A 25803-nucleotide genomic window follows, 5' to 3' on the forward strand; every position below is an offset into this window, starting at 1 on the left:
TTATTTTATTTTATTTATTTATTTATTTTTGAGGCAAGGTTTCACTACGCAGTTGAGGCTGGCCTTGAACTCACTTTGTATCCCAGGCTGGCCCTGAACTTAAAGCAGTGTTTTGCTTCAGCCTCTCGAGTATTGGGATTAGTGCTCCACCAAATTTGTGTGTGTGTGTGTGCGCGCGCACGCGCTCGCGCGTATGGTACTGGCGATTAAACTTGTGGTCTTGTACATAGTTAGCAAGTACTCTACCACTGAGCTACATCCCCAGTACCCCATTAGTAGTAGTAGTAGTAGCAGTAGGATTGGTACTGAGAATTGAACTCAGGACCTTGCGCTTGCCAGGCAGGCATTGTTCTGCTGAGTGAGATCTATCCCCGGCCCTATTTTTAAATTTTGAGACAGGGGCTAAGTGCTTAAAATGTGCTCTACTTTGGGATCCTCCTGCCTCAGCTTCCCATGGTGCTGGGATGACAGGATGTGCCGCCACACCTGGCTACCTATCCCTCTTCTTGTCCTCAGAGGTGGCATGAGTAGTGACTCTCCCCCCCCCCCCCGCCCCCACTCTCCCTGCAGGAGGCTACGATGGTCACACATTCCTGGACAGTGTGGAATGCTATGACCCAGACACAGACACCTGGAGTGAGGTGACCCGAATGACTTCCGGCCGAAGCGGGGTGGGCGTTGCTGTCACCATGGAGCCCTGCCGGAAACAGATCGACCAACAGAACTGTACCTGTTGAAGCACTTATGCTTCTTGGGAAAAAAGAAAAAAGAAAGAGAGAGAGATGGCCTGACTCACAGCACTGTTTTCATACATAAAACAGGGACAAAAAAAAACGTGACAACAGATCTCATCCCCCAAGAGGGGCCAGGCCGCCTCCCTGTGCAGGTGACAACCAGAGAGAAAAGAGACCAGATGAGTCCCTCAGAGTTGCCCAGAAGCATCCCCAGCAGCACCCCAGGACAGAGGTGGAGAAGGCCACCTGCCCCTTGTGCTGGGGACTGGGCCATAGGTGGCTGCCACCCCATCAGGGTGCAAGCTCGTGCCACTCCAAGCTGCTTTTGTTCCTTTTACCTTGGAAGTCAGCACCCGTAGCCCCAGGCAGGGGCCAGGTGAGGCCTTGGGCCGAGGTCCCTTGGGAAACATGGTCCCCAGGGCTGGGTCCCTCCAGAAAAGCCAACAGTGACCCATCGGGGACAGTTCTGTTGATAAGTAACCCTGTAAGTTTCCAATGAAAATAAAGAACAGACTAACACTGTCTTCCATCCAGCCTGAAAGAAGATCGGGGAGCCCTGGGGACAGAAGCGACAGAAAGCTTTTCTCCTGAAATACAGTGGCCACTTGGATTTAGGGCGTGGATTGGAAGCTGGTTTATCTCAGTTTGTCACATTTTCCTATGTGGGGCGCCTCTTTCCCGTGGGCAAGCCGCCAACCTGTCTCTCACTCTTGAAGGCTGCGACCTAGCCCCTTGTCGCCTCCAGGGCCCCAGAGGTCTGTTGTTGTACATGGAGCAGTTTGTTTTTTGAAACAGGGAGACACCTTCGAAAGTTCTTGACAATCAGTATTTATTTTCTTTTTTTGTGGTTCCAAGGATCGAACGCGGGTCCTTGCACTTGCCAGTCAGGTGCTTATGCCACTGCGCTGTCTCCCCAGCCTTGGCCATTTTCCTGAAACTGGATTTTTTTTTTAAAATGATGTTTGTTTTTGATTTGGTTTGGATTGGGTTTGGGGCTGTCTGTTAATGGGGTTTGAACCCTGGGTGCCACTCTACCCCAGAGCCCTTCAGTGCAGTCTCTGATCCAATGATACTGGGGGAAGAGATGTTAAAGAGGCCCCCAGGTAAGCAGGGAAGATTCCAGAAAGTTGAAGCAGCATCGTCTAACCTGCAGGTGAGTGATTCGAACTCGGTGCCTTGCCAGCAGGGCAGCAGCCCCAGTGCAGAGCCAGGTTGCACTGACTGCATTTCAGCACTTACGAGTGCCAGCCCCTGAATGGAAAATGGTAAAAATGGCACTTTGGACACATGCTGTGATGACCAGCTCTGCCCTGAGTCAGTGGCTGCCCCAACACAAGTAGGGTTTTTCCTCTCTGTCTGTCTGCCTTTTTTTTTTTTTTTAAGACAAAGTCTCACTATGAAGTCCAGGCTGACCTCAAACACAAAACAACCTTCCTGCCTCAGCCTCCCGAGTGGGGTAACCAACTTTTCCAGGTTGGCCCAGAATTGTCCCCATTTTAGCATTGAGAATCCCTCAGCACCAGTTAAACCAGAACCAGCCCGGTGCAGTGGTGCCCACCTGCAATCCCAGCATGCTCAGAGGCTGAGACAGGAGGATCTCAAGTTGGAGCCCAGCTGAAGAATTTAGGGATACCCTGCTTCAAAATAAAAAATAAGGGTCTGAAAAGAGGAGTAAGGGCTGGGAATGTAGTTTGGTGTGAAGGCCCTGGGTTCAATCCACAGACCCCCTCCAAAAAAAAAAAAAAAAAAAAAGAACAAAACCCAGAACCCCCTTGGTCACAAGGCCGGCCAGCCAGAGGCTGGGGCTGCCATCAAACTTGCTTATAGTGCTTGTCAAGCATTTGTGGGACTCAGACCTCACATTGCAGTGCTGGCTGGGACGTAATGGGTTATGGAAAGCTAGGTGACAGGTGACTAGCAGTGGCTGGGGTTGGACAGGTGGCATGAGGGGAGGGGAACCTGCAGGCGGGGCCTAGTAGATAGGAAGAGGCCCACAGGAGCCGCCTGTCTGGGATTTCCCCCCCCAGTACAGGGAACTGTTTGACCCCAGGCGGGACCTTTGCACTGAGCTATGCTTCCAGCCACCACCCTTTTTTACTTAGATACAGAATCTTGCTGAGTTGCTCAGCCTGGACTCCAACTTAGAAGCCTCCAGCGTCAGCCTGCCAGCGTGCCAGGACTATAGGGGGGCCCCCACTGCACCAACTTGTGTAATTTTTTGAGACAGCATCTCACTGTATAGTCCAGGCTGGCCTTGAACTCATTATGTACCGCATCCTGCCCTGAAACACGCAGCCATCCTCCTGCCTCAGCCTCCCCAGTTGCTGGAATTCCAGGAGGTGGGCTACGTGCCATTCTGCCAGGGCCCTCAAGGTGACTTGCATTTTTTCTGTTATTTCACTCTTGGCCTAGGGTGGAGCTCAGGGGATGAGGCCAAGCTTCTGCCTACCAGGGCCAAAAATAAAATGCGAGTGAGACAAACAAAAAAAAAAGGGGGCTGGGGATATAGCTCAGTGGCGTAAATGCCTGCCTGGCAAGTACAAGGTCCTGGGTTAGATCCCTGGTACTGTCAAAAAAAAAAAAAAAAAGTGTCTTTTTTATGTATTTGATACAGGGTCTCTACGCAGCTTGGATTCCTAGTGATCCTGCTCTCAGCCTCCCCAGCGCTGGGATTACAGGCATCTGCCACCATGCCTGATTTTCGGTGGCCTATTCAGCGCCTGGGGGCTGGGCCAGCGCGGCCTGTGGTCTTGTTTGCCTAAGCAGGCACTTAGTCTGCTGAGCCATCCCACCCTCCCTCCTTTTTAAAGATAATCTTGCTGTGTAGTCCAGGTAGTCTCAAACTCTGTGATCCTCCTGTCTCAACCTCTATAGCGCTGAGATTACAGGTGTGCAGCACCACGCGGGCTCTGCTGCCGGACCACACAGTGAGCTCAAGCCACCTTAAACTAAATAACGAGACCCTCTCTCAAAAAACCAAAACAATAGCTCGTGGTCTAAGTGCTTGCCTGGCGAGCGCGCAAGGACCTGGCCTGGGTTCAGTCCTCAGTACCATAAACAGTGCCAGCCCCACCCTGGGCGCACAGCTATGGTGGTGCACGCTTGTAATCCCAGTGCTGGGGAGACAGAGATGGGAAGCTCACAAGTCCGAGCTGCTTTGCGAGACCTAGTATCAAATAAATAATTAAAAATAAGGGGGGGGGGAAGGGAGACGGCTCAGCAGAATGAGCGCTTCCCTGGCGAGCGCAACGGCCTGAGTTCAAGCCCTGGTTCCACCAAAACAAAAAAAAAAAAAAAAAAAAAAAGAAAAGAAAAAGAAAAATAAGGGGGGAAAAATAAATAAATAAATAAATAAAGGGGCTGGGGAGATGGCTTAGAATAAACGCTTGCCTGGCAAGCACAAGGGCCTGAGCTCGAACAATCCCTGGTTCCACAAAATAAATAAATAAAAATAAAAATAAATAAATAAATAAAATGAGCCAGGCATAGAGGTACATGCTTGTAATCTCAGCACTAATGAGGCAGAGGCAAAAAGACTCCCATGAGTTTGAGGCCACCCCACCCTGGGCTACACCAGTTCAAGGCCAGCCTCCATTACTATGACCTTGGCTCAGAAACAAATGAACATGGGGCCGGGGAGATGGCTCAGTGGAATAACTGCTTCGCTGGCAAGTGCAAGGGCCTGAGTTCAATCCCCGGTTCCGCAAACAAACAAACAAAAAAAACCCCAAAATCAGAGGATTTTGAATGTTTCTACAAAGAAAATACCAATATTTGAGGGCTGTATAAACCAGTCGCACATTGCCTACACTGTAGGCCATGAATACTGAATGTACAATTATGATGTGTCCATGAAACATAAAGACAAAGCTGAGCCTGTGGGTTCAGTCCCCGGTAGGTGGCCCCTCCCTGTAGTACCTGTACTGGGAGGCTGAGGCAGTAGGATTACAGTTTGGAAATTTGGAGACCATCCTGGGCCAATTAGTGAAATCCGATCTCAAAATAAACATCTAAAAAAAAAAAAAAAAAAAGGCTGGGGATGCAGCTCTATCTCCAGGACACCAAAATAATAATAATAAAATAATAATAATAATAAAACCCTCCTACAATCTGGGAATCTCAGTGCAAAGGCCTTGGGCTCCAGCCCCAGAACAGGGGTGTGTGTGGGGGGGGGGGACAAGGATACTGAGGTCCCCCAGATGGAGGCTATGATGCCGGGAAGGACAAAGGTACGGCCAGGGCCGGGCGCTGACACGAGGGTACCCTCAGGAGAAGCGGTTATGGTCAGATGTCCCTAAGGAAGAGGCCAGCTCTGGGGAGACTCCCAGAAGGACGGTGCCGGGTCACCCTACGATGAAGCGACCAACCTCAGGATGGTCTCGGGGAAGGAAAAGGACGCCAGGGTCCGCCTAAGAAAGCAGGGACTACGCAGGGTCCTTTTCAAAAAGAAAATGACATGGTCACTTCATGAGTCGTACCTGCATGTGTCGCAGTGCCGCTTCCTAGCGTCCCGGCTGGTCCAGCCCTCAGGTTCCAAAGGCGACTCGGCAGCGCTTCTCATTGGCTGCTTTGTCTGATGATAACTACATCAGCCAATTGTAATGCAGAGAGAAATTCCGACTCTAGCCCTCGCGCCACACCTTTTATGCATTCTGCGCGTGCGCCATTTCCTGATTCTGCTGTAGCTCCGGAGCCCTACACTAGGGGGCGCTCGAAGACTTGCGCGCCCAGTTTTGCTTTCCCAGTTTGTGTCCAGGACATTTATTTTGAGACAAGATCTCCCTATGTAGTCCAGGCTGGTCTCGAACTCTGGCCAATCCTCCCACCTCAACCTCCCAAGCGCTGGGATTACAGGCGTGGGTCACCAACATCCAGCTTCCGGTACATTTTATAGGGCTGCTGCGAAAATTAAATGCTGGGCCGGGGAGATGGCTCAGTGGAATAAGCGCTTTCCTGGCAAGAGCCTGAGTTCAATCCCCGGTTCCGCAAAAAAAAAAAAAAAGAGAGAGAGAGAGAGAAAATTAAATGTGACCATTGACATAAAACAATCAGTGCCTGGCACACAGGAAACCTGCCCGCATGCAGGTAACAGCTAGAGAAATGGAGGTACAAAGCACATAAGTAACTGAGTCTACCCCAGTTTCTGTCACCCAATTGTAAAAGTAACACATGCTCAATTGCAAAAATATGCAGAAAATATCAAAGAAGTTTTTTTGTTTTTGTTTTTGTTTTTTGTTTTTTTTGTTTTTTTTTTAGAACTGGGGATTGAACTCAGGCCCCAGCTCTTGCCAGGGAAGCACTTATTCCACTGAGCCATCTCCCTGGCCAAAGAGGTTTTTTTGACACAGGATCTCATTTCTTAGCCCAGGCTGGTCTCAAACTCGCAATGATCTTCCTGCCTCGGCCTCCCACGTGCTGGGAGCACAGATGCAGATGTGCACCGCCACATCTGGCTTTTTTGTTGTTTTTAAAGTAATTCTTGGGGCCTGGGGAGATGGCTCAGTGGAATAAGCGCTTCCCTGGTAAATGCAAGAGCCTGAGTTCCATCCCTGGTTCTGCAAAAAATAAAATAAAGTAATTCTTTTGCTCTGGCTGCCCTTGGCCTCCTGTGCTCAAGCACCCTTCCTGGCTCAGCTTCCAGGTAGCTTGGGTTCTTTCTCCTTTTTCAACCCAAGGCCCCTCCTCTGGCAGTTACTATCAGTCACTTGGCCAAGCAAGACCACCACCTCATTTCCCTGAATTTTCTTGTCATCCCAGTGCTTGGGAGGCTGAGGCAAGAGGATTGCCAGGAGTTGGGGGCCAGCCTAGGCTCTACAGTGAGACCCTGTTTTGTTTATTTATTTACTTACTCATTTACTTATTTTGAGACAAGGTCTATGTAGCTTAGGCTGGCCTGGACTCACTGTATTGCCCAGACTGGGCTCCAATTTGCAGCAGTCCTCCTGCCTCAGCCTCCCGAGTACAATCATGTATCACCATGTCCAGTGAAACCTTGTCTTTTTGTTTTTTTGAATAATAAAAGTGGCTGATTGTCCACTTCAGAGAGTGCACTGCTTGGTCCCTCGCCCGGGTTCCCCTTGCTGTTCAGACGGCAGGACCCTGTGGCAATGCCCTCCTCACCTTTGCCTGGAGAATTTGGAGCCATCTGGCGGTCACATGCCACCCGTACCGTGACTCAAATTCTCAGCCTGATGCTGTGAGCCAGCAGGAGAGGTGGTTGGGGTACCCTTTCACATGTGGGGAAACTGAGCAACAGGGCTTGCCCAGGGCCACCGCGCCAAAACCCACAGCCTAGGACCAGCAGTCACTGCCTGATCCCCGACCTGATGCCCTTTTCCCCACTCTGCCTCCTTTGCAACTCTTGGGACGCCGTCTGGGTCTCCTTGCTTCTTGCATAAAGTTCAAACACCCGGGAACTTCCACCTACTTTCCCCGCTTCATTTCTCCCCTGGGGTCCAGGCTGCTGCTTCCCATCCCTCAGGGGAGGCACTGTTATATCTCCTGGGAACCTTTTTTCCCGTGTCCTGGGAACTAAACTCAGGGTCAACCCTCTTTTATTTTTGAGACAGAATCTTGCTAAACTGCCTAAACTGGCCAGAAGTGGTGGCACCTGTCTATAATCCCAGCACGCAGGAGGCTGAGGCAGGAGGATCATTGTGAGTTTGAGGCTCTAGCCTGGGCTACAAAGTGAGTCAAAGGCCAGACTGAACTACATAGTGAAACTGTCTCAAAAATAAATAAATAAATAAATAAATAAGGCCAAAGAAAAAATTGCCCAGTTGGGCTCAAACTTTGGCTCCTCCTGCTTCAGCCCTCCCACATGATCGCAGAAGACACCACTATTCCCAGCTTACTGGGAGCCTCCGTAGCCACAGTCAAGGATGGAGCTGTGTATGTCCAAGGCCTTTCCACACACTCCCTGGTTTTAAGAGCCAAACTGCATGGCCCATTACAGTAGCTGCTGGCTACAAGTGGTTACTTCATAGACAGAAAAATTAAAATGCCAGACCCTGAATAGCACTGCAGGAGTGCAGTGTCTGTGCCCACTGGGACACGTGGTCTGTGGCTGACTTGCCTGGTGACACAGATGTGGGACATTCCCTGGATGATCCTGCTTGCAAGCAGCCTCAAAGGTCATGGCTTTTACCCTCTGGTGCTGGGATGGAACGCAGGGGCCCCAGAATGCAAAGCGTGAGCTCTACCTTGAGCACCACCTCCAGCCCCCACTTTGTAGGCTCAGTAATTGGAGGTGAGAAAGATCACCCCCAAGTTCACCCAGCTACAGCTGGGGCAGAAGCCCAGAGTCGTGCCCGGCGTGTGGCACACACCTGTCATCCTGGCACTCTGGAAGGTTGAGGCAGGTCACAAGTTCAAATCTCACCTCAGCAATCTAGTAACTTGGCAAGACCCAGTCTCAGAATAAAATAAGCCAGCCATGATGGTACACACTTCTAATCCTATCACTTGGGAGGCTGAGGCAAGAGGATCACCATGAGTTCAAGGTCAGCCTGAACTATATAGCAAGACCCTGTCTCAATCAATCAATCAATCAATCAATCAATCAAATCAATAAAAAGCCTGGGTATGTAGCTCACTGTAAAGGTCCCAAGTTCAATCAGCAGGGCTGAACAATAACCACCACCCTCCCCATACACACACATAGCCAGGGCTGAGGATGTAGAAACCTTGTCTACCATGCACAAGGCCTCGTCTTCTATCTCCACCAAGGAAAGACAGCACTACCTGGTCGCTGGGTCCCATGCCTGTAAGCCCAGCTCCTGGGGAGGCTGAGGCAGAAGGGTCACAAACTTGAGGCCAGCCTGGAGTACTTAGCAAGATTTGTCTTCCAGTAAAAAATAAAGGACTAGGGTGCCATATTTGCTTAGCAATGGGTTCTGCCCCAGTTAAAAAAAAAAAAAAAAAAAAAAAAAAAAAAAAAAAGCCAGAGAGAGAGAGAGAGAGAGAGAAAGAGAGAAAGAGAGAGTCCTCGAACCTCAGCCTCCACCCAGCGAGTCTGAATTTCTGTGTGACAGCTTTGTACTTCTGTCCAAGGACAGGGCCCAAGTTTGGGAACTACCAGAACCTGGACTCATCACATCGTTCCAATCCATAGGAATTCCTCCGCTGCTGAGGAGCAGCAGCGACAGGACTGCCCCTCGCCCCCCAGGCTGACCCGCAAGAGGGAGCCGGCGGCGGGAATGAAGCCAGGGCAGCCAGGACGGGCGGTGAAAGCCTCGGTTTAATTGGTGACAAGATTAAAGAGTTGATTATCGATCGAGGGACCGACGGATCGAGTGAAAGGGGGAACGCGCGAGCAGCTCGTGGCTTGGGGGACTGATGGGGTGGAGTCACCTGGCCAGTGCCCCCCATCTGGGAAGGCAGAGGCGGCCGGGTGTGCAAGGCTCCCATCCCTGGGATGTCACAACGTCCCCTACACCTCAATGAGCCCAACCTTCCTGGGACTATGGTACAGTTTGTATAATACAGCAGGGGTCAGGCTTCCTCACCTCCCTTCCTGGCTGGGTCGGCAGGGTAGGGCGAGCTGATGTTCCCTTTTTGCCTTTGGAGAATAATTTACAAACCAACCTTACAGTATGTACAAAAAGGAAAAAGACCCCTCTGGGCCATGGGCTGGGACAGAAAGAAACTACGTTCTCTACAAAAATGAACCCTGTACAGCGGTATGGGGTGCGGGCCATCGGGCACAGACAGATGGGAGAAGTGGGGGCTACAGTACCGTGTGCTCAGAATGGGGGGGGGTGAGGAAACAAACGCTAGGTCGGCCTGGCCCAGCCGCAGAGGCAGGTCGAGGGGCACAGGGACGGGGGGGGGGGGGGGGGGGGGTGTCTCTCCTTTCCAACGGCCCCCCGTGGCTTGGAGATGGCCTTCATCTGTCTGCCGTATTGCTCAGGGTCTAGAGAGGGACACGGGCAGGGAGGGGTGCCCCAGATGGGGGATGTGGGTGCACACCGTTATTGCTTCCTCCTAGGGCAAAGAGGTGGGGGTGAGGTGGGGGGTCGGGCGTGGGAGCCAGGGGGGCGCGGGTGCCAGGGTCCTACCCAAGGCGCAGGCAGGGCCTCTGCGCCGTCTCCTCTGGCCAGGAGGTCCTTAAGGCAGAAACGAGAGGAGAAGCAGCAGGGAGGAGGCGGGCGCCACAGGAGCCCCAAGCCTCCGACACAAGCTGGAAAATTCAGAGACCCAGAAGGAGCCGGGGAGGGAGGTGGGGGGCCGAGGGGGTCACACCCCTCTGCAGCCTCAAGGCTGGCTCTGGCTGTCGGCCTGGAGACCGCTGCTCCCCGCGCCCTCCAGCAAGCAGCTCCACCGACCCCCATATGGCTAGGCTTGTGCAAAATGAGGCGGAAGACTCGGTGGGGAAGGGAGCACGGCGGCCGCAGCAGCCCCCCGCCGCCGGCCCTGCCCGAGATGGCTATTCTGGCTGGGCGCCGGAGCTCCCCTAAACCTCAGTGGACAGGGGCCGGAAGACGAAGGCTGGGACCTGTGGGTGTGTGTGGGGAGGAGAGGGGCTTGGAGGTGTCAAATGAGGAACCGGGAGTAGGGGTGTTGGGGGGCATCTACAGTTGCTGTGTTTCATCTTTTTTTTTTTTTTTTCCTTATTTTTGTTCTTTTTCTAAAAACGTTACAATTAAAATTTAAAAAATAAAATCCGTTCTGGGACCTCGCCCTCTCTCTCCCCAACCCCCACCTCCAAAAAAAGGCCCCATGGGTGGGGGAAGGGGAATAGGGGAAAAAAAGAAAAGAGAAAAACCCCAACTTTTCTGTTTTCTCTTTTCTCCAGAGGGTCAAGAGTCTTTGAGGCAGCAGAGGAGGTGGTCGGCAGGGGTTGGGGGACACGGGCGGAGGGGCGACCAGGCTGCGGCTCAGGGAGGGTCCCCACCCGACTCCTGCCCGCCTGGAACCAGCAGGGCTGGGTCCTCCCCCGATGTCCCCGCGCAGGCGCCGCACGCCCTCGTGGCAGCCCGTTGGTCTCTCTGGGCCCCCACCTCGGCCGCCGTGGAGGGGAGGCCCGGGGGGCCCGGGGACTCCTCTGGCGTGGACTGGGTCCTCCAGGCAGGCAGATCGGGGCTTTCAAGGATCAGGTCGCAACTTCCAGCACCCACGGATTCCTCCTGTTCCGCGGGAGCAGCGCACACCACGCCCAAAGCCCGAGGCAAATGCCCAGTCTCGGCCTCCGGGCCCTTGACCTTGATGGGCTCCTCCCCGAAGGCCCCCCGAGCTTCCAAAGAATCCTGGGCTAGGGATGCCTCCTCCTCCTCTTCCTCCTCCAGGGTCAGCTCAAACTGGAACTTATCGGGTGGGGCAGGGTGGCCTGGCCTGCCGGGCTCCTCCTCGGGCGGTGGGGACGGGCTCTGCCGGATGGCGCTGTAGTACCAGTCCCGGTTGTCCTCCAGCGTGTCCAGGATGTCCTGCGCATCTGGGTGCACCAGGTCCGCCCATGTCTCCCACAGCGGGTGCACGATGTAGTCGATGAAACCCACCTAGGGCAGAGAAGAGGAGGTCTGAACAGGTGGCAGGGCCCCTCACACGGGCACTCCGGGATCCCCAAACGGTGAGAGAGGCTGAGGCAGGAGAACTGCAAGTTCAGATCCCGCCTGAGAAGCTTGGTGAGACCTTGTCTGAAATAAAAGGCGCCTGGGCGTGGTTGGGCACACCTGTAATCTCAGCACTTGGGAGGCTGAGGCAGGAAGATCACTGTAAATTCCAGGCCAGCATGGACAACATGGCAAGACCTTGTCTCGAAATGCATAAGTAAATAAATAAGCAAGCAGGTGAATTGGGGATCTAACGCTCTCTCTCTCTCTCTCTCTCTCTTTCTCTCTAATACATATCTATATCTATATATATTATGCATCTATCTATCTATATTATACATATATATCTATAGATAGATATATTTATATTGGTGTGGTAATACACACCTGTATTCCCAGCACTCAGGAGGCTGAGGCAGGAGGACTGTTACAAGTTGGAGACCAGCCTGAGCTGTACAGTGAGACCTTTTCTCAAAAAAAAAAAAAAAAGAAAGAAAAAAAGGCTGGCCAGATAGCTCAGGGGGACTACACTCCTGCTTAGGCAAGTGCAAGGTCCGGAGTTTGATCCCTGGTGCTACATGCCCTACCAGCCTAGCCAGGTCCCGCCCCACCCCGGGCACGCTGAGCCAAGGCCACCGAGACTGGGCATGGTGACACATGCCTGTAATCCCAGCGCTCTAGCACTGGGAAGGCTAAATACAGGAGGATCACTACAAGTCCAAGCTGCATAGTGAGACCCTTTGCCAAATACATAAAAGAGACTGGGCATGGTGGCACATGTCTGTAATCCCAGCTCTTGGGAGGCTGTAAACAGGCGGATCACTACGAATCTGATCTAGTAGTGAGACCCTGAACACCCTGTGGACTCTTCCCTAAAATACAAAAAAAAAAAAAAGAAAGAAAAAAAGAAAGAAAGAAAGAAAAAAAAAAAATTGAGGGCAGGGGAGACGGCTCAATAGAATAAGCACTTGCCTGGCAAGCAAGCACAAAGGCCTGAGTTCAATCCCCAGTTCTGAAAAAAAAAAAAAAAGAAAGTTTGTGTTTTCTTTGTGATCACACTGGTGTCACACTGCTTTGTGATCTCTATCATCTTCCTTTTTTTTTTTTCTTTCAGTATCGGGGATTGAACTCAGCACCCTGCACTTGCCAGGCAAGCGCTTATTCTACTGAGCTATCTCCCTGGGCCCTCATCTTCCCTTCTACCAAGTGGCAGAATCTTTACTCTTCTTTTTGGTAGCAGGGATTGAATTTATGACCTTAACACTTGCCAGGCAGGTGCTTGGCCCAGAACCTTTACTTTTCTTATGGGAAGCAACACGTCCAATTAAAAACTACGTTTCCAGGGGCCAGAGAGATGGCTCAGTGGAATAAGCGCTTCCCTAGCAAGTGCAAGGGCCTGAGTTCAATCCCCGGTTCCACCCAAAAAACCCCTGCATTTCCCAGCATCCTTTGAGAAGAGAGTGACCATGTGACCCTCTATGGTGAGAAGAGCCTGGGGGCTGCCTCTGCTGGCACAGGCCTGCCTTCAGTGAAATGCAGCCAAAATGGGTGACTGGAGCTTTGCCCTCATCTGTGACCAAAAGAGGCATTCCTCTCACACTTTTGGTGGCAGAAAAGTAAACATCATTTGTCCCCGGGGCTGTTTGTCAACAAACCTGCTGTCTCAATGCTAGATTCCTGGTTTTTTAGACTTTAAGTGAGAGAAAAAAATGTTGTCTTGTTCATGTCACTGAACTCTTTTTTTCTTTTTTTTGGTGGAACTGGGGATGGGATTGAACTCAGGCCCTTGCGCTTGCCAGGGAAGCACTTATTCCCCTGAGCCATCTCCCGGGCCCAATTCTATTTTTCTTTGACATAGGATCTTGCTATGTAGTTCAGAACGACCTTGACCTCACTATGTAACCCAGGCTAGCCTCAAACTCGGGGTGATCCTCCTGGGTCAGCCTCTTGAGTGCTGGGATTACAGGTGTGCACCAGCATGCCTGGCTTGTCACTGTGAATTTCTAACTGCTAGACACCTACATGTTCACTAGCAGGAGAATAACCTAACTGTTCTCTCTATGAAATACTATACAGGGGCCGGGGAGATGGCTCAGTAGAGTATGCGCTTCCCTGGCAAGCGTAAGGGCCTGAGTTCATCCCTGGTTCCACAAAAAAAAAAAAAAAAAATACTGTACAGAAGAAGATGAACTAAATCTATGTGTGGTGAATTAAAAAGATGAACTAAAATCTATGTCTCTATTGAGAAGAAAAAGCAAACTGTAAAAACACATGTATAAGCACCAGGCATGGTGGCACAACCCTGGAATTTCAGGCCTCAGGGATCTCAGGCAGGAGGATCGCTGCAAGTTCAAGGCCAGCCTGAGTTATACTGGGAGACCTGTTTCCAAAAACAAAACTAGGGAGGAGAAAAAAGATGCATGAGCTGGTTAGGGTGCTGCACACCTACAACCCCAGGACTCTGGAAAGCTGAAGCAGGATTTCAAACTCAAGCCCAGCCTAGATAAGGTTCATTTAGTAACACACTATCTCAAAAATGAGATACCTTTGAATAAATATAAAAAAGGGCTGGGGATCTTGGGATGTGGTTCCGTACAAAAGCCCTGGGTTCTAGGTCGGGGAGATGGCCCAGTAGAATAAGTGCTTCTCTGGTAAGCGCAAGGACATGAGTTCAATCTACCGTTCCACCAAAAATTAAAAAAAATTAAAAAAAAAAAAAAAAAAAGCCCTGGGTTCCATCCCTAGTGTTGAAAACAAACAGAAACCTTTGACTCTGTGGAGAGCAGAGAGGACCCCAGGGCCGCTACTACCAGCACACTGGCCTTGTACCTGTGACTTCTCCACGGAGGCCGTGTGCTTATCACACATGGGACTGATCTCCATGCCCCGCTCTCGTTCTCGGTCGCCCTGCTGGAAGAACTCAGCCATGATGCGGTCCGTCCACTGGCGGTACAGCTCTAGCGGCTTAGTGGGGTTGCTGAGGTCTGCGCAGTGCACCATGTTCCGAAGGACCTGCAGGGGGACAAGGGCGACTTCCAGACCTGGCTCTGGGCCAGCCTGGGGCTGCTGCAGAGGAGGAGGTGGAGGAGTGGAAGGGAGAGGCATGGAGAGATGGAAAGAGGAGGGGTTGCCAGCTGTGATGGTGCACGCCTGTCATCCCAGCAGGAGGATCCTGGAGTGCGAGGCCAGCCTGGACTCCATAGTGAATGAAAGGACAGCCTGCAGTATGAAGCAAAATGCTGTCCAGGGAGAGAGAGAGAGAGAGAGAGAGAGAGAGAGAGAGAGAGAGAGGAGGAACAAGTGGTATGAAAGGGGAGGAAATGGAGGAGGGGAAACAGGAGACAGGAGATGATGAGAGAGGAAAGGGCGAATTGGGGGCCATGGAGGAAGTGGGGGAAATGAGAGATGGGGTTGGAAAAAAAGACAGGGAGGGGACAGTGATGGGCCATGCAAGATAGGAACTGAGGAAGAGGCAGCTAACCACACTAAGGGGGAGGAAGGGGCCATGTCCTAGCTGGGCAGGCAGTGGGTACCTGGATGCGGTCGGAGTAGTTGTCCAGTAAGAGAACTCCCGAGCTCGTCACCTTCTTGGTTTCCACCATGGTCTTCAGGTCAGCTAGGAGCGTCATGTGCTTGGACATGTCCGTGGCCAGCACCTGTGGACAACGGGGCGTCACAGGGGCCCCTGCAGCCTGTGGGCTCCCTGCTGAACCCACCCGGAGCCCAGCAGAATCTGCCAGTCCCCTCAGGTGTCAGGAGGGTCTTGGGGTTTGGACCCTTCCCTCGGCCAAAGCCCACCTACCATGTCGATGACCATCTTGCGCAGGCTCTGCCGCTGGCGCTTGTTGAGGTTCTGGAAGATGTCACAATTCCCTTCCTGCAGCAGCTTGAAGCCTACAGCCAGGTGGTGGTTCTCGAGCACCGACTCGTCGTTGTACATGAGCGCCAGCTCAGAATCTGCAGCAAGGGCTCGATAAGTGTGTGTGTGGGGGGATAGCGCGGCCCAGCCCCTGACCCCACCCACCCTTGCTGGCTCCTCCTCCAACCGACCAAGCCACGCCCCCAGCCCTGCCAGATTCGCCTCCAGCCTGACTAGCCACGCCCTCAGGCCTGACAGCTGCACCTCCATTGGTCAAAGTCTTCCGGAGCCCAGCAGGCTCCGCCTCCACCTGACTCCGCCCCACCCGAGAAGCACCACTCACTTGTATTGATGAGGAACTGGTTCGAGACCCCAGGGTGGTCCACATCATGGATAGCGGCTGCGAAGAGGGCTGCCAGAATCTCCAAGTCTGTGAACACCGCCTGGGGTCAAAGAGATGGGGGCAAAGAGGGACTGTGTTAGAATGAAGGGGAGGAGAAAAGCAGGTAAGAGGAATGGAATCAGACAGAGAGCTGGGCGACCCCGAGAGGAGGAGCCTGGGGGACACGCGGAGGCCAGAGCTCACGTCCAGGGCAGGCGTGGCCAGCAGTACGTGGGTAGACTGCAGCACGTCAGCCGCGTGCAGGCTGTTGTGGTAGGCCACGTCGGCATGGTAGTGGTCCTCCAGTGTCAGCATGTATGTCACCATGGTGTCCACAGGGATGCGAAATTTCTTCAGCAAGTCCCGCTCCTGGGGGCCACAAGGACAGAGCAGTGACCCTGCCGCTCCTGAGGACCCCACGCTGTGCCGCTCACAGCCGGGGCTGTGCTTTGCTGCCGGTCTCACCTGGAATATTGTGTACATGATACAGCTCAGCGAGCGGCCTCCGGCGTAGTCCGACACGCAGAAGATGTTCAGGCCCCACTTGCTTAAGTTCTCCAGCTCCTGGTGGAGACAGGGGTCAGAGGTCAGGACCTCCAGGACCCTGTTGTACTGAACCGAGGACCTACATAATGAGCTACATCCCCCAGCACCTTTTTCCCCCCTTTGGATTTTAGGGAAACTCACTTTGTAGCTCAGGCTGGTCTTTCATTTTTTTATTTTTTTTTAGGGAAGGGTCTACAGGGTGTTCACAGTCTCACTACTAGATCGGACTTGTAGTGATCTGCCTGTTTACAGCCTCCCAAGAGCTGGGATTACAGGTGCGGGCCACCACGCGCAGTCTCAATTGCCTTCTCAGCGTGCCCCAGGGGCGGTGCTGGGGCCGGCAAGGCAGGCCAGGGGATGGAAACCCCGGCCCCAGCACTTTTTTCATTATCTTACGTTGAGACAGGATCTTGCAGTTGCTAAATTATCCTGGTGGGACTGGAACTTGTGATCCTCCTGCCTCAACCTCGAGCTACTCTCTTTTGAGCACTTACTACCCACCCAACACTTGATCTCATTTGGCAGGTGAGGGACCTAAGGCTTAGAGAAGAGAGACAGCGTCTCCAAGGTCCTGAGGTGGTCCACAAGTGGCACAGCTGAGAGGTGACTCAGCTCAGCCTCTAAGATAAACCACTCAAGAGCCCTCCTCCACCCTGGACAGGGGTGTGGATTGTCTTATCCTCCACATGTCCCAAAATCCAGAAAACAGCGAAGGCACAGAGTAGGTGTTCAATGAACTGAGGGCATGGGCCAGGGAGATAGCTCAGTGGGATAAGCGCTTCCCTGGCAAGTCAAGGGCCTGAGTTCAATCCCCAGCTCTGCTAAAAAATAAAAAATAAACCGAGGGCAACAGATACCCTCTGTTGGTGTCAGCAGGGGAGATAAACACTCGCGCCCAGGGTTCGCCGAGCGCCTTGCCCCCGCCATGTGTCCACCCACTTGGGCCAGGAGCTCCTCCTGATCAGTCTTCACCCCAAAGCGGGGGATGCTGGCATTGTTCAGGCTGCTGCTGTGTAACAGTCTCTTCACTCCCGTAATCTGTGACATGGGCTGCAGATGTGGCACCGGGGGTGGAAGCGGCTGGGAGGGCTTCTGTCGAGGTGCTTCCTGGGGCTCTCGGTCTTTCATTGTGGGTGATGGGATCTCCACTTCATTCTGTTTGTCTGTTGAAGTTTGGGGATGGACATGAGCACCGCTCCAGGGAAGATCTTTCGTCCCTCAGCTCACCACATTCTGGGAAGACTTACCCATCAGGGCAAGCCCTGTCTGAGTGGCACACGGATGGGTGTTTTGTGGCTGGCAGCCACAGGGAGCACAGTTCTTGGAGCTGGTGAGTGTGAGCAGGGGGCCTGGTGCGGGTCCAATGAGGCTGTGGGCTGGCCCCTGAGCCACTGCCACGTGGCGTGGTGCGGTGGTGTGGGAAGTCAGGAACTGGGAGGGGGACAACGGGGAGGGCCGCTGCCTGGCCTGGCTACCCAGGGACCCTTCCTGTCTGGCGAAGGTAACACCATGATGGCCAAGTGGGCTGGTGGCAGAAGGCATCACTGGCACAGGGGAGGGAAGGGGGTTCTCTGGCTCCATGTCCCCTCTTGGCTCCACTCTGTGTGCGGGCCAGCATCGAAGACTTCTCAGAACTTTCTCTTCTTTTTTCTTTTTTCTCAGAACTTTCAAGCTGGCCAGGGCCACCCATTATGACTTGGGACCACCAGTCAATGATGGGGCCTATTTAGGGGGTCATTTGCATACCAAGCTGCCATTGGCTGAATCCTTCCAACACTGAGACCACATTCTCATTGGTGGGAACATTTGAAATTCTGGGTCCTTTCATTTGTGCTCATTAGGGGTGTGTTGATTTGAGGGGATGAGACCTGAACTTGGGGGCCTTTGGGATTTGGTGATAAATTGTGAAGGTGAAACTGTCTTGTGCGTGTGTTTGCAGAGGTAGACTGAGTGAGGGCTTGGGCTCAGAAGTCAGGATAGACTTGAGTTCCCCACAAGTGTAAGAATGTGGATGAATCTGGGGGTACTCTCTATTGTATTTAGGGTTCCATGGGGTTAGGAAATTATCCTATATTTTGTGAATCTTTTACAGTCCCCCCCTTTTTTTGAGACACAGTCTCCATAAGTAGCACAGGCTAGCCTCTAACACAAGGTGATCTTTCTGCCTCAGCCTCCCTAGTGCTGGAATTACAAGTACATCCTACCCCTCCTAGTAGATTCTTTTTAATATTTATTTATTTATTTGGTACAGGGTCTCGCTATGCAGCTTGGACTTATAGTGATCCTCCTGTCTCAGCCTCCCCAGAACTGGGATTACAGGCATGTACCACCACATCCAGTTTCAGTTGCCAGCATAGCATGCTATACTGGGGATCAAACCTGGGTCCTTGTGCTTGCCAGGCAGGTGCTTAGACCACTGAATTATCTCCCCAGCCCCCTTGAGAGGCTTTTCTTTTCTTTTTTTGGATTTTAGGGAAGGGTCTATAGGGTGTCCAGGGTCTCACTACTAGATAGGACTTGTAGTGATTCTCCTGTTTACAGCCTCCCAAATGCTGGGATTACAGGTGTGTGCCACCACACCCAGTCTCAATCACTGTCTGTGTGCCCTGGGGAGCGGGGCTGACATGGCAGGTTTTTTTAAAGTCCAGAATTCTATTTGAATTTAGGGGGCTTTCGGGATCTGGAGTTTGAGTTTCACTGGGGTTTCATGAGGTTTAGAGGAGGTTTTTAGCTTAGAGATATAACTGTAGCTCACACTAGGGGCCTTGAACATGCTCACCACTGACCTATACCCCTAACCCCCAAGACATTCTTACAGGTGGGTTCCATAGCAGTTGGGGTCCCACTGAATTTGGGGGCCTCATCAGTGTGGGAGCTCTTCTGTGTGTTGGCGTGTGTGTGTGTGTGTGTGTGTGTGTGTGTGTGTTGGCTTTGACCTTTGGGAAGTTAAGAGGCTGGGGAGCCCCCCAGCCCAGGTGTTTCCTCCCCATTACTGCCCTCCACTCACCCAGGAATGTAGTGGAGATGTACTCTGAGACCTGGTTGCCCGACCTGCTCATTTCTGACAGGTGTGTGAGCTCACGGTTCAGCATCCTCTTGAACTAAGGGGAAGGAGTCGAGAAAGGAGGGATGGTGGGGGATCATTGTGGCTCCAGGGGGCAAGTGTCGGTCACCCCTGTCCAACAAACTCTCGAGGACCTCAGATGTCCCTACCATCTCAGTCCAGAGCCTCCAGCAGGCTGCTAGAGAGGAGGGGTCAGCCCTTTCCCTCTTCCAGCTATAGATGGGAGTCCCCAGGCTGGGTGCTGAGATCAGAATCAGTGTAGCCCTCCTTCTCTGAGAAGGGACACTCTTCTCCAATCCCCCCAAGGAGGAGTCAGAGGGGCACCTGTGCAAGGGAGGGGTTCTTGCCTAACAGGGAGCCAATGAGGTACCAGGAGAATCCCGTCACCATGGTGATGGGAGTCTCCTTAGCAACTCCCCCTCCAACCAGCTGCTGAGTTGGGGAAAGGGGGGCAAGCTGAAGGCCCCTTAACCCTTGCCTTTCCAGAGTTACCCCTGGCCAGGGCTTGCCAGACATGGACCCCTATTCCTAGGAGTCCCGACCTTCAGCAACAACCCAGTTTGGAGAAAGGGACTACAGCACCCAAGCTCTGGGAAGAGGTCTGGCAGCCCTCAAGGGAACAGTGAACTGAGGAAACCCCAGTGTGGTCACTCAGGGGAGGGGGAGGTCGTTCCCCTCCTAGCCCACTCCCAACCCCAGGGACATGGACAGATGCTCAGATAAATGGCATATCCCCAGAGCTGGCCTTCAGGACCCCTTCTAGTCCTCCCAGGCCACTTCACACAGGCCGATGCTATGACATTGTGCAGAGAGGAAAAGGGCAATGGCTCCCCGCCCCCAAGCGCTGCCAAAGCCTCCCAAAGCAGGAACAGCCTCTGCTCAGAGCGGCAGGAGGGACGGTGGGCAGGAAGGGCGGCTCCTATGGGGACAGGGTGGTCACTTCCCCCAGTGCTGCCCAGAGGCCCTGGATGCACACACCTCTCACACATGTCACACCAAGCTGTATTCGTCCTATAGCATCACACAGTGCAGACATACAAATCATGGGGACACAAACAACAGAGCTGTCGGTGACATTCAGGGTCACATGGTCCAGAAACATCAGGCAGCTTGGGCTCACAGACACGACCCGACACACAGAATCCCAGTCAGAGCCATGTGATTGCAGATAGGGCCACACTATGACCTAGACAGGACACACACCCGCACACACACATACACCATCGGGTCTCGACACTGTCACACCCGGAGACCTACCCTCCCCAGGGGAGCCACACACCCCCATCTATCCATTCACATCCCAGCCCAGCCCCAGGCCACACAGAGGCAGCGCTAAGGCTGTGTCCCACCACACACGTGTGTGTCTACACACATAAGACCCCCCAGTTAGCCACAGGTCTCCTGCCCACCCCCCAACCTGTGTCCCCTACCTGGTCCCACCAGCCCACCAGCCACGGCTTGGAGCAGGTCTCGCAGAAGAAATCAACCAGGGGCATCTTGGAGCCTTAGCCCCGCTTGGGGCTGCTGCACAGAGAAGCTGGGCTGGACTGGGGGTTCCCAGCTGCAGGGGAGGGGTGCTGGGTAGGTGGGAGCAGTGGAAGGGGGAGCCGCGGAGGGGCCTGGGCCGGCCCAGCAGGGCTGGGGGCTCCCTTCCCCTCCGCGCTCCCGCTGGCAGCCTCAGTTACATGGCCCACCAGCCACTGGCCCCGATGGGCCCCCCAGCAGTGGAGGCTGGAGGCAGTGGGGGGCCCCTGCCCATGGGGGTGCCGGGTGAGGGTCCTGGGAGGAGGCTGGGAGGCACGGGGCTCTGTGTGTGCCCCGAGTGTGCGTGTGCACTGCAGCACTGGCAGGCTGCGTGCGAAGTCAGGTGGTGCAGGGGGGGGGTGTTAAAGGGGCATCAGAGCCCACGGGCGTCAGCAAGGACCTGGGGTGCCAGGGGCAGGGAGGGCAGGAGACCCATGCAGCTCCCCCTGGTAAGGATGCACCCTGTCCTTGGACACACCTGGAGGCCCACACCCAGACACTACACACACACACACACACACACACACACACACACACACACACACCCCAGGTCACCAACACACCCGCCCAGGTTCTAACACCTAGGGGACACATACAGATGCGCAAATGCTTTCATTGCTACACTTACAGGGAACACACATGGGCACACGCACACACACACACACACACACACACAACTAAGACAACCACAACTCTGATGTCCACCACACTGATAGGGATCCAGCAGAGCATAGACAGCTGCCTCAGACACACCCATGAACACTGACCCACACCCAGACGCACACCTACAGACAAACACCAACACACCACATATACAAGACACACCCAGGACATACATTTCAAACACAAACATCATGAGACCCTGAGACACAAAGGTACCCCGGCAAATCAGTAAGGGACTATTTGTTCCCATCCACAGGTGCACGCACGCCTGCACACACATGTGCACAGCATGGGAATGCCTCTGGCCGTAGCACAGTCACACTCAGTTGCTTGACCTGCCCTCAGGGGCACAGTCACTTCCACACTCCAGTTTCCCAGACAGGCTTCCACCCACGGATGTGTGTGCTCCCCAGCAAAGGCACGCCACCTGCACACTCACTTCCGGGTAGGCACCCGCCCACAAGGGCTGCCCCACGATGCAGAACTCCGGAAGCATCACTCATGCTGCCTGCTCTTGGAACAGCGCCCCCTGAAGTTGTGCAGTACACAGCACGTACAGCTGCACAGGCTGCTCCTTTGCTGGAGCAACACGAAAGCACACACAGTCATAAAGACTGAACAGATACACACTCAGATTTGCATCTGGACCGCCTTCAACCTGCAGGTACACACATCTTTCGGGCAGCAGCTGCACGCATAGCACACATAACCCCTCATAACCTCTGATGCACACCTCCACCCTACAGAAGTTTATCCCTGTTCGTGCCACCCCTCAGTAGCCACTCCAAACCCAAGCCTGCAAATCGGGAGCTAACAAATGAATAGTTGCACAGATCCAAAACCAGATTCACACCCGCAAGTCACGTGAATGCACCACAGCCCTGGGAACAGTCACCTACAGACAAACGTACAATTAGACGCACACATGCCCTGATACACACCAGGTACGCCAGCCCTGAGCAAAAAGCCAGAATCTACAGCAGGCACAAGTTTTCAAATTGTCGTCCAAGGGTTGACCTCGCCCAGGGACTGCCTTCCCTCCCTAGGCACTACACACATCAGCCTGGCCTGGGCTTGACATTACACAATCAACCCACCAAGGGGATGGCCCTCCGCTCACAGACCAGGCCAAAGAATTGGCCCTGCCCACGTCTACCCATTGTAGTGGTTGGCTCCACCCACATTGGCCATGTAGATCCTACCCAAGAATTGATCCCGCCCACTGCTGAGTGGCTCCGCCAATAGACTCCATTCCCGCCAGCTCTACTCAAGGAATCGCCCCATCTCACTGAGTGGTTGGCTCCACCACCACCACCTCAGTGGTGGAGGATTGGTTCATCCACAGACCCCGTCCATTTCAGGCCATTGGTCCTATTCCATAGGCCATTCCCAGTAACTGACCCCATCCCACTAACTCCACCCAGGGATTCTTCCACCCAAACACTCCAGCATAGGGATTAGTCCATCATAAGCCCCACCCACCATCAACCCCTGCCTTGTGATTGGCCCACCAGAAGCCCCGCCCACCAGAAGCCCCGCCCACAAACCTTATGTGAGGCCATCTCGCTGACAGAGCGGTAAGTCTGCATGGTCTCCAACTGCTCCAGGCACCAGTCCAGCTCCTCCAAGGTCTCCCGGGCCAGCTGCTGACATGTCTCCTCTGGGGAAGGGGTAGCAGGCATGATATCCGAAAGGGTCCCCGAGACCCCAGCCAGCCAGGTGAGCTGAGTGCTGGGCAAAGTGTTGCCAGCTCCCCAGTCGAGGGACTCCCACGATAGCAAGCCATGCCTCCCCACTCCCCAGGCTTAGCTACCTGACAGAGTGGCCTTGCAGACGAGGGCGGGGCCTCCCAGTGGGGACCGCCTGCAAAGAAATGAGGCCCCCATGTCACACTGCCAGCCAGCCCTAGATCCCAACCTCCTGTGCTATGTCCCCAGCACACAGTCACATGCTTTGCCTACAGCCTGCCAATGTGCTGGGCCAAGAACCCATTTTACAGATGAGGAAACTGGGGTCCAAGGAGATAAGGTTGGTTTCTTTTCTTTTTTTGCGGAACCAGGGATTGAACTCAGGTCCTTGAGCTTGCCAGGCAAGTGCTTATTCCACTGAGCCATCTCCCCAGCCCGATAAAGTTGGTCTCTTGGAGAAAACACAGTTGAATAGTAGGACCACATTTGGAGTTTCCAAAATCCCTGACCGCTTGACTACTCTGCCCAACTTCTCCAACCCTCTAGGATGACTCTGTCCACCTGCCTCAAAACCAGACAAAGCAGTCATATTTGCCGAGCACTTACTATGTGCAGGGAAAAGTGCTAGTCCTTTTAATGCCATCTCTGGGGCTCCTCAGAGCTATCAACTGGAGACACCAACCACTGCAGTTCCCATTTTACCAAAAGTAAACAGTGGGACCAGGGATATAGCCCACTGGCACAAAGCCTGCTTGGCAAGTGCAAGGTCGTGAGTTCGATTCCCAGTACTAGAAACAGAGAGAGAGAGAGCGAGAGAGAGAGACAGAGAGAGTCAGAGTCAGAGACAGAGAGTCAGAGACAGAGAGAGACAGAGACACAGACAGAGACAAAGAGACAGAGACAGACAGAGACAGAGAGAGACAGAGAGACAGAGTCAGAGAAACGGAGACAGAGAAAATAGACCAACAGTGCTATAGGCCCAGAGACCAGGACTGGCTGGAGTCTTCCTACTTTGCAAGCAGACCCTTGGGTCTCTGTATTATTTATAAAGTGTCTGTGTCTTAGGCCCTCCAACTGCAGTGGGCTCTGGCTCAGACGGAGGTGTTGCCTGAACAGAGGTTCAGAGAGGCCAAGGGTTTGCTCAAGGTCACACAGCGGCTGAACACTGAACCTGCTGTGCCTTTCCCCTGTGCTCACAGGCACTAGGTCCCAGCCTCAACTTACTTGTGGCTGGGAATGGGCACATTGGTCAGGAGCGAGAAGTTGCTTCGGACGCTGCGGAGACTGGCCAGCACCTGGGGGTGGTGGGTAGCAGTGAGGACAGGCGCAGGGGAGGGCTGGAGTTGCTTCCCTCTTGAGCCACCTGGGGAAGGGTCTCACCTGGGCAAAGGGCGTTACAATGAGGTCCTCCGCGTGCCTGCAATCAAGGATGGTGGCCGGTCAGGGGCCTGCACAGAGGCAGCTCTGGGGGGAACCTGGGGAAGTGGGATATGCTGCCAGATCGTGAGGAAAGCAGGGCAGGCAGGGGGCTGCAAGGCCCAAGGTGGCCCCTGGAGGAGTAGTGGGGGCCTTGGGGATCCATCGAGAGAGGAGGTGGCTGAGGCAGGAGGATTGCAAGTTCAAGCCCAGTCTGTACAACTCAGTGAGACCTTGTCTCAGAATAAAACCAGCATAGCTCAGTGGCGGAGCTATTGCCTAGCCTGGGTGACACTAAGGTGGCAGGGCTGCCTGACCCTTAACTGGGGTATGCAGGCATAGAAGGCGACCAAGGTGGGCAGTTTGTGCTGAGACCCGGTTTTGGGGTGAGGAGAGGTTTGCTCACGCCTCGCTGGTGACTGACGAGTTGCGGGACATGGTCTTGGGTGACATGTCATAGTCACTGTCGGAGCGATAGAGGAAGGACTCCCGGCGCTGGCTGGTGGCTGCCCCGGCGTGCAGCACGAGGCCCGGGCTCGCCTGCGAGTCCAGGGGGCTGCGTCCGGGGGATGGTGTCGGCCCATTTTCTGCATCAAAGCTGTGGAGTACAGGCAGGGAGAGTGATCACAGAAGGCAAGATCATGTCAGGGCTCAGGGGAGGGGGCACATGCCTGTCCTCCCACCCTCAGGCCAAAACCTTGGGGTCTGCTCTGGTTCTGTGCTTTGCACCTCATATCTGCTTAGCTACCCAAATCTGTCCCCGTCACCCCTCTTGGCCGTAGCCAGCAAGAGGCATTCACATCTACCTGGGTTCCCACATTTTCATTCCACCTATTCCTCCCAGTGCCACGAGAGGGCGCCCACGAGCACTGATCAGGCCGCAGCTCCGACGCTAAAGAGCCCTCTACGGCTCCCACCTAACTCAAGACAAAAGCCAGTCCACTGCAGCGCCCCATTTCTGGGCTCCCGGTTGCTCCCTAAATCCAGCCTGTTTCTCCTTCCCAGATTCCCAGTGGCTCCTCTTTCTGGCCTCAGTTGAAATGTTGACTTGTTAGGGAAGCTGCCCTGGACTAACACATGTCAAAATTCTAACCCATAGCTGGGTACGGTGACATACACCTGTAATGTCACCAACAGGTAGGCTGAGGCAGGAGAACTGCTGCAAGTTTGAGGCCTGTCTCAAAGCCAAGGTGATCCTCCTGCCCTAGCCTCCAGAGTGCTGGGATTACATGTGTGTGCCACCAGTCCCAGCAAGCGTGGCGCTGAGGTAGAAACCCAGCACACGCCAGGCCAGCAAGCATCCTGCTGCTGAGCTGTATTCTCAGCTTGGATCCCTTTCTAACAAGACAGGAACGTGAACCCTGGGGTTTAGCTCAC

General features: G+C 53.7%; 2 protein-coding genes across 5 annotated transcripts in view; one reads left to right on the top strand and one right to left on the bottom strand.

Moving 5' to 3' along the window:
- The window catches only part of Keap1 (kelch like ECH associated protein 1), a 9526-nt gene extending 8268 nt beyond the window's left edge, over nt 1-1258 (top strand). The window contains exon 6 of the mRNA XM_004632844.2: nt 571-1258. Within this exon, the coding sequence (XP_004632901.1) occupies nt 571-737 (167 nt within the window). The 3' untranslated portion in view covers nt 738-1258. The remainder of the gene's footprint in view (nt 1-570) is intronic.
- Nucleotides 1259-8957: 7699 nt separating this feature from the next.
- Nucleotides 8958-25803, bottom strand: part of Pde4a (phosphodiesterase 4A) — a 34743-nt gene continuing 17897 nt past the window's right edge. For 3 of the 4 annotated variants that reach the window (XM_023717142.1, XM_004632999.2, XM_023717143.1), the window contains 14 exons: nt 24833-25024; nt 24391-24427; nt 24235-24305; nt 23136-23185; nt 22870-22982; nt 19079-19172; nt 17011-17234; nt 15991-16089; nt 15730-15894; nt 15487-15586; nt 15087-15241; nt 14818-14940; nt 14114-14296; nt 8958-11230 (listed from right to left, as the gene is read on the bottom strand). In XM_023717142.1, the coding sequence (XP_023572910.1) occupies nt 10613-11230; nt 14114-14296; nt 14818-14940; nt 15087-15241; nt 15487-15586; nt 15730-15894; nt 15991-16089; nt 17011-17234; nt 19079-19172; nt 22870-22982; nt 23136-23185; nt 24235-24305; nt 24391-24427; nt 24833-25024 (2224 nt within the window). In that variant the 3' untranslated portion in view covers nt 8958-10612. Of the gene's footprint in view, nt 11231-14113; nt 14297-14817; nt 14941-15086; nt 15242-15486; nt 15587-15729; nt 15895-15990; nt 16090-17010; nt 17235-19078; nt 19173-20565; nt 20975-22869; nt 22983-23135; nt 23186-24234; nt 24306-24390; nt 24428-24832; nt 25025-25803 lie in introns of those variants that run through there. The other variant, XM_023717144.1, reaches the window with a different exon arrangement.

This window comes from Octodon degus, unplaced genomic scaffold (genome assembly GCF_000260255.1).
Source record: "Octodon degus isolate 3935 unplaced genomic scaffold, OctDeg1.0 scaffold00050, whole genome shotgun sequence".
Lineage (NCBI taxonomy): Eukaryota > Metazoa > Chordata > Mammalia > Rodentia > Octodontidae > Octodon > Octodon degus.